The sequence below is a fragment of the Oratosquilla oratoria genome, chromosome 41, assembly GCF_046742065.1.
Source record: "Oratosquilla oratoria isolate Oo_2021 chromosome 41, ASM4674206v1, whole genome shotgun sequence".
NCBI lineage: Eukaryota > Metazoa > Arthropoda > Malacostraca > Stomatopoda > Squillidae > Oratosquilla > Oratosquilla oratoria.
The window spans coordinates 8,736,742-8,747,923 of record NC_134817.1 but is presented as its reverse complement, the minus strand read 5'-3'; the positions used below and the strand labels follow the sequence as shown (position 1 = coordinate 8,747,923).

At 40.2% G+C, this 11,182-nt stretch overlaps 1 protein-coding gene across 15 annotated transcripts in view; it reads right to left on the bottom strand.

Moving 5' to 3' along the window:
* Positions 1–5,940: 5,940 nt before the first annotated feature.
* Grip128 (gamma-tubulin complex component 5) overlaps positions 5,941–11,182 on the bottom strand; it is a 49,192-nt gene continuing 43,950 nt past the window's right edge. For all 15 annotated transcript variants that reach the window (XM_076177952.1, XM_076177959.1, XM_076177948.1 and 12 more), the window contains exons 18-19: positions 11,040–11,182; positions 5,941–6,442 (exon numbers count right to left, since the gene is read on the bottom strand). The exon at positions 11,040–11,182 is cut by the window's right edge and continues 17 nt beyond it. In XM_076177952.1, the coding sequence (XP_076034067.1) occupies positions 6,357–6,442; positions 11,040–11,182 (229 nt within the window). In that variant the 3' untranslated portion in view covers positions 5,941–6,356. The remainder of the gene's footprint in view (positions 6,443–11,039) is intronic.

Genomic DNA, 11,182 nt, shown 5'->3' with positions numbered 1-11,182 from the left:
GGTGATAGGGACAAACTCTTTAACGTATATCATTAAACTCCAGAAAAAAAATAAACTAGCGCCCCAACAATTTAAATAAAACAGACTATGATAAACATACAAGATAAGATTATTATACTTCTCTCTGTGGTAAATTTTGTTTCAATTATTTTCAATCGTCGTAATGAAATATTGTTGGAACATGGGTCATGACAGCGGGATTTAAAAGTGACAATTGAAAAGTCTCCCATCGAATAAATTCTATTAAATTTCTCCCACTGCCTCATTCCAGGTTTTAACTTAAATATTGCATAGGTAATATACTAGTTTTCAAATAATTACAAACAAAATTAGTGTCTTGTGTGATTTCAAAGGGATTTCAGACTTGCGACTCTCGCCATTATCTAATCTATCGCGATAAGATTGTTCATGTATTATTTGATTATGCTTGAGGATGTTCTAGTTAAGTTACTTCCCTTTACATAAATATATATTTCCTGTGTTGAATGATAAGAAGTTGCGATAGTTAATTCTAAAAGTACCCAATATACATTAGCAATACAGGCACCAATTCCTCTTAAAATTACCTCTTTTCTTCACTGTCTGAGTACTAGTCCTGATGTTGCCCTCACTTTACTCAAAAAGACGAATTGATTTATATTTTCCATCCCATGAAGGATTTTATATACTTCTATTAGATCCCCTCTGCGTCTTCTTTCTGGTGTAGTGTTCTGGTATGAAGGACAACCAAGAAAGGAGATCAACGCAGTGGTATTTTCTCTTTATTGGTTGAATCAGATGAGAATATGGCGAGCCTGAGGTCTGGAGCTGAAGGTTCTCGATCCGGTGTTAGAAGAGAGAGAAGGTCTTGGAGTTAGTCGAGTTTTTGAAGTTCCTGGTGGTGAGGCTGGTTGGCTCACACCCACTCCCTTTCATGCATCACAGCATCATCCATACACAACCATTCTCCATTCACACCTATCTTCAGTCTTCTCCCGTCCTTCCTCAACAGACATTTCCCTCTTTCCCAATGCCCCTTTTATCTCATCCATCCATCTCATCCTTGGTAGCCCCTTCATGTTCACTACTTCCACATCTGCCTCCCATACCTATTTTACTAGTGTTTCTTCACTCATTGTTTCCATGTGTCCAAACCATCCTAATACTCTTTCATCAACCGTATCTCCCAACTCCCTTTCTACCCCCGTTCTCCTCCTTACTTCCTCGTTTCTCACTCTATCCAGCCTAGTAACCCTTATCATACTTCTCAGGTACCTCATCTCAAACACAAACTCCTCCTCTCTTATGTTTCATGTTTGTGCCCCATACAGTGTTGTTGGCACAATCACTCCTTTTTACAGTCTCTTCTTAGCATCCATTCCCAAGTGTCTATTTCTCTTACACTTTTTAACCCCCCCAAGGCATTCACTTGCTTCTATCAATCTACATTTCACCTCCACCTCCACTCCATTCGCACCCAAGTATCTAAAACTACCCACTTCTTCCAGTCGCTCTCCCTTAATGCTCACTTCCAGTCTGCTACCACTTTCACCCCTTGTACATCTCATCACCTTTTACCCACATTTATCTTCAACTTCCTTCTTTCGCACACCTTCCCAAACTCTGTCACTAACTTCCTCAATCCCTCTTCTGATCCTGCCACAAGCGAAGTGTCGTCAGCAAACAACAACTGGCTTATCTCCATTTCCTCTAACCACTTCCAGTCCCCGACCCATTACCCCTGCATTTACCTCTCACACCACCCCATCCATGTATAAATTGAACAGCTAAGGCGGCATAACACATCCCTGGCGAAGTCCCATCTTGACCTCAAACCACTCACATATAAAAATGCGCGGGTCACAAGCCCACCGCTGGGGTTTACCCCCCAATGTTTTCTACGGTGGTGTAGAGATTTTAGCGAGGAGGTGGAGTGTCTCGCAGGGTGGTCAGCAACTCTGGTGTATTGAGAGTCCATCTGACCAAGTGAACGGCCAGAGGTTCCTCGCCCTGCGGGCCTTCGACGGGTTGCTGTCTCAATTGTGCTGTGGCAGGGCGGTGCACCAGTTAGTGTATCAATGGGTGACGGACCTGGATGCCGCAGTGTTCACATTCCTAGTCACTGAATTCAGGCTGCAGCTGTTCCAGCGTGTCGTAGCCAAGTCGGAGTCTATGCAACCGGACCTGGTCGGGTCTGGAGAGGGGGTGATTGCTGTGGAGTGGCTGATAGTTAATGGCAGTGGCATACCATGCTGCCTGCCGCGAGGTTCTCTCTAGGGATCGGTGGTGGCGGTGAGTGGCGTGTCTAGTGGTCCGCTTGGTCTGCGTCTTCGTTTGCTGCGGACTGGGGAGGACGTCGCTGGTGCATGTTGCTTGCTTGTGCTGCTGCATCCGCTAACTCATTCCCTCGGAGTCCCACGTGACAGGGTACCCAGTTCAGCCGTAGGTGCCGGCCTTCCCTAGCAAGTCTCTCAGCACTGGACTGGATAGACATCACCAACTGGATGTTGTCGGTGGGGCTAGCTTACTGGAGCTTCTGAAAGGTCGACTTGGAGCCCGAGTGTATGGCCTCCGCACCTTCACGAAGGCGAAAGGCGTACTCCAGGGCCTGTTGAATGGCTACTAACTTCGTCTGTTGGGTGAAGCAGTGGCCAGGGGTCTTCCATGACTACGTCTCCCCACCGGTGACTACAGCCGTCCGCGTCGTGCCTCGGACAGGGAGACCTAGATTCGCCCAGCCGCCATTTTTATATCGGCCTGCCAGGTAGGTCCGCGTTTCTGGCTGCTGATTGGCGGTTGGCCCTTCCGACCGCTGTGCTACTGGTAGCGTCATGTCGACGGTGTTACCACACTATCCTCCCCACTTTGTAAGCAAGGTCTGAGACCAGACCAGGCCGAGTGGAAGGCAGTAGCGGGCAGGCCTTTTCACTAGGTAACCAGAGTGGTAGTAACGTCGAGCCAGCCGTCAGTTGATGATTGCGAAGACAGGGGAAGCAATGACCATTTACAGTGGGAATGATCCTGGAGTTGTTTGTCATTCTGTGGAAGTGCTATCATGTGGGTTGGATGTGGGGATTAGATTGAAGGGATGGTTGGATCTAAGGGAAAAAAAAGTCAAGAGGGGTGCTGCTGGGAAGTAGAGGAGGAATTAGACCATGCTGATGATGAGCTTGAAGAGGTGGAAGGGGTTCTGTAAGAAAAGGGAAGGGGTCAGAGGGAAGGTGAGCCACTTTTAACCTGTCGATGGAGACACGGTCCATCTTGAATCCCTTAGCAATGTCGAAGTACTTCTCCAGTCTGGTGATGACTTTGTAAGGGTCATCATATAGACATTGTAGAGGTTGTGTAGAATCCTGCCTGATGAAGATGTATTCGGCTGCTGCGTGGGCTGGAGAAATGTTAACCAACTGTGTGGTTGGCATCTGGGGCAATGGAGAGTGGTTCATAGCAAAAGCTTCCCTGATTAGTTGGAGGAGTGTGTGCCAGTCATGATCACCTATTGCAGGTGCTACTACACCTAAGTCTCTTAATCTAACACTTACCAACCGCCACTTGTGGAGACATTTGGGCCCAAGACATAAACCCATTTTGGGAATTGGCCCAGGATATAAAACGCCACCAATTCCTGAAGTGGGTTTATGTCCAGGGCCCAAATGTCCACATAAATGGCAGTTGGTTAGTGTTGGATTAAGAGATCTAGGTGTATCTCTCTTGGGAGGCAAAGGGTCTCAGCATACAATAGTTGAGAAGGAACAATGTCACAGTCAACTTTAGGGGTGTTGTGTAAGGAAAGAACCAGAGGAAGGGCATCCATCCACTTGTGCAATGAATCCTGTGTCTTGAGGGACTCATTAAATTGGTGGCTGAATCTTCCAATCATTCCAATGGCCTGAGGGTGATGTGCAGTGTTTCAGTGACATACAGTGCCAAGGAATGTCGGTAGTCTGGCCCAGAGGTCAGACTCAAACTGTGTGCCCCTGTTGGCATAAGGGGCACCGAACCTCGAAATCCGGCCCATGCTGTTGTTTCGGCAGAAATATCCAGAAGTGGAATCGTCTCTGGCAATCTTGTATACCTGTTGATATAAGTGAGGAGGTAACACATTCCTTGAAAGGGAGGTAGGGGCCCCACTACATTCACATGGACCAATTGGAATTGCTGGGTTGATGGAGGGGAATGGTGAAGAGGAGCACGAGTGTGGCACATAACTTTGCATGTTTGACAGTTGATGCAGCTACAAGTCCATTGTCTGATGTCCTTGTTTATACCAGGCCAGACAACGTGACTTGATGGATGCTGTGTTGCATGCATTCCAGGATGACTGTTGTTATGGAATCCTGTATACACGTCCCTGTGATGGCTGACAGGAATATGGGAGTGGGATTTCCCAGTAGACATGTTGTACCACACAGGGATGGGCGTGTTGGGAAACTGATGGAGCTTTAAAGATGTTGATTTGTCCAAATCTAGGCAGTGGAGTTCTGTGTCATACTCTTGGTTTGTAGCGATGATTGTACAGTCGATGTGCTGGTGCTGTGAGACAATGCTTCAGGTGACTGGACAAAGCATCTGCAGCAGTTATCTTTGCCATTGATAAACTCAATTTCTGTGTCATATTTTTGGTTAGTAGCGATGTTTGTACAGTCGATGTGCTGGAGCTGAGAGACAAAGCATCTGCAACACAGTTATCTTTGCCATTGATAAACTCAATTTGAATGTCAAACTGGGACATGAATGACAGCTACCATGATGCATGAAGTGAAGGATGATCAGACATTTGATCAAGCACATGGGTGAGGGGCTTATGGTCAATGAAAACGGTGAAGAGCCATCCTTTTAGGAGTTAGAGGAAGTGGTTGGTGGTGAGTGAATGGCAAGAAGTTTTCTGTCAAAGGCATTGCATCACATTTGAGTGGAGTCTAATGATACTGCTCTGGCATATTTGTTAAAAATATGAAAGGTAGGAAAAAGCAGATTACTCAAGATATGTTTGTAATGAAATGACCTGCAAGTGTGGAAAATGAAGACAGGGTGCCCAAAAAGCCTAAATTAAGGGAAATGATAAGAGAAAATGACAGAAATTGTTCTTCCTGAAGTCTTAATGGAAGGAGATTCTCCTTCCAAACAATAATCATCTTCCTCCCCACTCCAATGTCTCCCTTGCACACAAATCATCCCATCTTTAAGGTAATTAAATTAATATAACCAATTTATATATTTTTCATTCTCTTTTATTAGTTTACATATTTGTTCTTCATTCTCTTTTATTAGTTTATATAATTGTTTTCATTTTCTTTTATTATGTTTTCATAATTGTCATTTTCCTTATAACTGTAAATGTCATTTTCCTTGTAACTGCACTTTTTCTGTTTTAAAACCCAGAAAAATATTTTTGGGTGGTTTATGAGGGCTAGAATGGATTAATTACATTTTAATTTCAATGAGAAAAATTTATTTGTACATACATACATAAATCATAAAATGAGCTTTGTCTCAAAACAAACTAAACTCGTACTGTACATATATGTGATGATGGTATGGTGATAATATGGTTTTATGTCACAAACTCCCCAAAATCGGGAGGCTAGGACAGTACCCCTTACAGAGGACTTTGTAGTGTGGGATTTAATAAACCATGCCTTTGGTTCAACCTCTGCTAGTGGCAGGTTTTTAACTGCCATCCCCTCAACCTTCACTGTAAATATTGATGCCATAACCTGTTTGGCCATATATATATATATATATATATATATATGTATATATATATATATATATATATGTATATATAATATATATATATATATATATATATATATGGCCCCAACAAGGGGAGGGGACAATGCCCTGGGGCGGCACATTTTTATTTTATTTATTTATTTTATTTTTTTTTTTGGGGGGGGGGGGCACTTTTGGTAAAAAGAAGGTAAAGCAAATTCCCCCTAATGTACTTTTAATGATTGATTTATTTATCATGAGCTGTGTGTATGAATGATGTGTGTATAAACATTGTTTTGTGGATGAATGTTACATGTGAATCGTGCTAGTGACCATCAGATGTGGAAGGTGGTGGTAGTGGTGGTGTGTTGGGGGGGGGGACACTTACCCATGTCGGGGCCCTGTGTGTGTATATATATATATATATATATATATATATATATATATATACATATATATACAGCAACAGCTTTTTCCCCCTTACAAGGGAGGTAGCCACAAAACAAAGGCACAAAATTAATAAGTAAATAATATTCTTCTACGACTGGATATTTGTCTCAGATATAAACACTGTATGGCTTTGGTGCCTTTAAAGACCTTAAAGTATTAACTGCATATCATCATGCAGTCAATACTAGAAGAAAAAAAGAAAGAAAAAAAAATTATTTCATCACTGAAGTGGTGATGACACTGGAATTCTTCAGCCTAACAGGACAACTGTTTTCCAATGCAAGAGCTAAACCTTCAACTGAAAAAAGAAGAAAAAAAAAAAAAAAATTACTTTTGATGCATTGACATAGAGGGGGTCCTTAAGTTACTACGGAGTTCCATTCTTATACAACATTGGTAAACCACTTTTTAGCATAGGCTGGAACCAGCCTAAGCACCTTCCATTGTGATTGCTTTCCTTTTTTTTTTCAACGAGCTGTCATCAGAGCTTGAGAGTCACAATGAGGGGCAAAAAGTTGCCCAAAAAGGAACAAAAAGAGTGAATGATAATTAGTAATCCAAAATGATGGACAACCAAGACTGACCAACGCTTCCTTCCTCCATCTCTTGTCACACAATGCTGTCTTCCCCAACTATATATATCTCCTCCTTTAGTTCAACCTCTATTAGTATGTGGTCACTCTTTCCAAATGGTGTCTTGTATTCCATTTTATCCACAATTTCAGGTTCTGTTGTAAATATTAAATCTAATCTTGATGGTTCTTCATTACATCTATATTTGATATTTTCTTTTACCCATTGTGTCATTGTATGTTCTATAGTCATGTCAAGTAATACATTTCACCTCTCCATCTTTCACTATCATCTCTTCCCAACAGATTTCCTTGCAGTTAAAATCTCCAATAAGTACCAGGTTACCTCCATCCTTCAACATCTCATTTAATGAATGCCTTTTTCCAGTCTTCTGGTATTTTTCCTTCCTTTAGCAAACAACTTATTATATATTTTCCCTACCAATTCTTCTTTAAACTCCTATAGTATCCAGTTTGCAATTCCATCTGGGCCGTGCAATTTCTTGATATCATGGCCTTGTTATTTGATCCATTATTTCAGCTCGTGTTGCTATCATTTCCCCCATAGGGTTGATTTCACTTACCCTTCATCCCAGTGCCATACTTTTTCTATAGTGAAAACCAATTTGAAATGTTTATTCATGACCTCAGCCATTTCTATATCTTTTGTGTATTCTATGTTCCCTTGGTGTAGTTCCTCTTATTTCATGCTTGTTTTTTAATTTACCATTTACATACCTATAGAATAGTTTTGGTTGATCCTTTCATTTTTCTATTATGCCTTTTTCACAATTTCTTTTTTCTTCCCTGTATATTTCTATATATTCATTCCTTTCCTCAAATCATCCAAGCAATGTATTTCAGCCTCTGAGAAAGCAAATAAGATTCTGGGACTGATTGCGCGATCTTTTGATTTCAAAAGTCCATCACTCATTAACAAGCTATATAAATCGTTAGTTCGTCCACATTTGGAATATGCTGTTTCCGTATGGTCAACGAATCTCATTAAAGACATTGACAGACTGGAAAAAGTACAACGGCGAGCCACAAAACTGATTCCAAATATCAAAAATAAATCATACGAAAATCGACTAAAGCACATGAATCTGTTTTCCCTAAAAAAGTGTAGACTCAGAGGTGACTTGATACAGGTCTTTAAGATTTTAAAGGGAATTGACATCAAAAGTGACAAAATTTTCACATTGAATGAGAATCAGACAAGAAACAATGGTCTCAAACTGTCCGGAAATAGATTCAATTTGGAAGTAGGTAGAAACAACTTTGCCAACCGTGTAGTTAATGAATGGAATAAACTTCCTGCACAGGTAGTGCAATGTAGTTCAGTTCAAAGCTTTAAGAATCATTTAGATAAATACTTAAGTAAGATGCTGTAATGATTATAATTTATCTTATATTATTTGTTTTTGTTTTGTTATCATTTGTCTGTCTGATTTTCATTTATTATTAGTTATATGTTAATTTATTATTTACTATTTACCTGTTTGTTTATCATTTTAACTATACCTATGCATTTATTTATGTATTTTATTTGTTATTTACATTATTATAGTTTTTATTTATTATTTCATTACTAATATGATTTTTTTTTTTTTTTTTTTTGGCATCCGACCTAGATATGGATCAAAAGGTCTCCTGTCGGCATGCTCCGCCTTTGTAATCCTTTGTATATATTTGCCACTTTCTAGGATTTCCCTCTTTTTTTTTTTTTTTTTTTTTAATCTTTTCCAAACTTTTTTTTTTTCCTCACTGCACTTTCTATTAAATCAGCACTTATAATATTCCTTTTCCTGTTTTTTGTCTTGGTACTTATTTATCCACCCCTTCATTATAGATTTCCTTCAGAATCTTCCATTTTTCTTCCACTCACGTCTTTTCATTGTAAAATTTATTCCAACTTCTTGAAAAAATTTCTTACATTTCAGAAAGTCTGTTTTACTATATTTCTCATTTCTCTATATATATATTTCCTCCTTTAGTTCCAGTTCAAGTAATATAATGGTCACTCTTCCCAAATGGTGTCTTGTATTCGATTTTATCCACAACTTCAGGTTCTACCATAGAAAATAAATCCAGTCTTGACAAGTCTTCCTTATTTCTATATCTGGTGTTTTCCTTTACCCATTGTGTCATTGTATATTCCAGTCATGTCAAGTAATACATTTCCCCATAATTCCTTTCCACCTTTCACTGTTATCTCTTCCCAACATACTTCTTTGCAGTTAACCCCTTCCGTACGGTGCCGCACACGTAGGCGTCATGGGGAGCGAGTGTATTCGCGAGGCTGCCATATCAGCGTCTTGATTATATTTATTGTAGTCGCCCCTCCATAATGACATTCTTTCTAATTCTTTTGTAATCGCATTTTCTATGGTTATCAAAATTCACGGGTGAAGAGAGAACGATCGATATAAGCGGTGACTATATTTTATGATGCGAGTATTATTACGACACGTCGTACGGCTGGCATTGGCTGCTGCCACCGAGATCTAAGTCCATGACGCCTACGTGTGCAGCACCGTATGGAAGGGGTTAAAATCCCCAATAAGTACCACATTTTCTTCATCTTTCAGTGCCTCATTTAATGAAATTCTTCTGTCATCTAACATTTTAGAGTAACCTCTCTCTCTCTCTCTCCAAGAACCTATCTTTGGGGGCACATAGATCACCACATTCTCTTTTTCATGTCTTTATCTTCAACTCTTACCATGATCATTTCCACACTGTTCACTCAATTTGTAACCATCACATTTCAATTTTCTTGGCTAAGAGACTCCACCCTGTTTTTCCTCTCTATTTCCTAGCCAGTGATTATATAATCTATTTCCAACACTGTTAGGTGATAGTGGACCCCTTAATTTTGTCTCTACAACTGCCATTATGTCTAGTTTTGCTTCTGATAAGTAATCATTAAGCTCATTTAATTCTGAAATTAAACCATTTATATTAGTAAAAGCCACTTAATTTTCTGCACTCTCCATCTCTTTGTTCCTTTCGTTTCTTTTCTTGAAGATACCATTTTCTCAGTCTCATGTCTAACACTCCAAAAGAACTTCTTTTTCTCAGGCTCCATTCTTTTCTAGTTTTCTCTCTTTCCTCAAGGTTCATATATCTTTTTATCTATACATCTTTAGTGCTCAGAATTACCTAACATGTTCTTGCTAGTATCTTTTTCACTACCCTTTGTGACCTTAGTTTGATCTTTAGGGGTTGATTCCCTTCTACTCAAGTTACCTCTTTCATAACGAAAACCCAAAAATGGCCTTTGTAGTTATCTAATTGTCTTCTTATGCCTAGTGGAGTCTTCATGCTTTTGTTTACATTTCGTTTCGCTGCTCCACCACCAGGGGTCTCATCTGGCCTATTTTCATTTCCTTCTATTTTCTTTCAATATTCACTAATTTTCACTATATTAACTTACCTTGGGCATCCATGAGCACTCCCACTTCCTTTATGAGTGTATGAGTGTGTTAATGGACACATTTCAAAAGGTCCAGGATTTTAGGACTTTGGTCCAATGACAGGAGTTGGTCATTCAATTTGACCAATGTCTGAAGTATTTTCTATTTTGAAAATGGGGGGGGGGTCTAAAAAAGGGAGGTACAATGGTGGTGGACTGGCTGGTGAGGTTGTTTAACCTCTTCAGTACGGGCCTTAAATCTCGCGGGCAGCAGCCAATGCCAGCCGTACGACGTGTCGTAATAATACTCGCATCATAAAATATAGTCACCGCTTATATCGATCGTTCTCTCTTTCACCTGTGAATTTTGATAACCATAGAAAATGTGATTACATTCAGTTTAGAGAGTATGTCATTACGGAGGGGCAACTACAATAAATATAATCAAGATGCCGATATGGCAGCCTCGCGTATCCACTTGCTCCTCATGACGCCTACGTATGCGGCACCATATGGAAGGGGTTAATGTTTGTCTAAAAGAATGTAGAGTGCTGGAGGACTAGAGGAGTACCTGTATCATTCCGCTTTACAAGGGAAAAGGGGGACAAGTGTGAATATAGTAATTTCAGAGGGGTCATTTTGTCGAGTGTAGTTGGGAAGGTTTATTGGAGGGTTTTGATTGAAAGGATTAGGAGAGGCACATAGGGGAGTAATTGGTGAGGAACAGTGTGCATTTAGGACAGGTGGGAGTCAGACACAATACAGCAAGACACAGCAAGGCCGCTTCACTTATGGATGTACAATATATATATATATGATATATATACCAGATATAAGAGGCTGATTATGCACTATTGAACAATACTCTACACAGTAATATAAAAAACTGATAGCAAAGTACATACCATGGGGAATATACTGCTGTTTGGAGAGGTGATTGAAAAAATTTGAAAGGAAGCGATGGCAAGCGGTATACTTGTCTTCCATCTTTACTAGATCATGATCAGTTAGTTTTCCCGCTCCTCCATGCCATACCTTTTGCAAATAG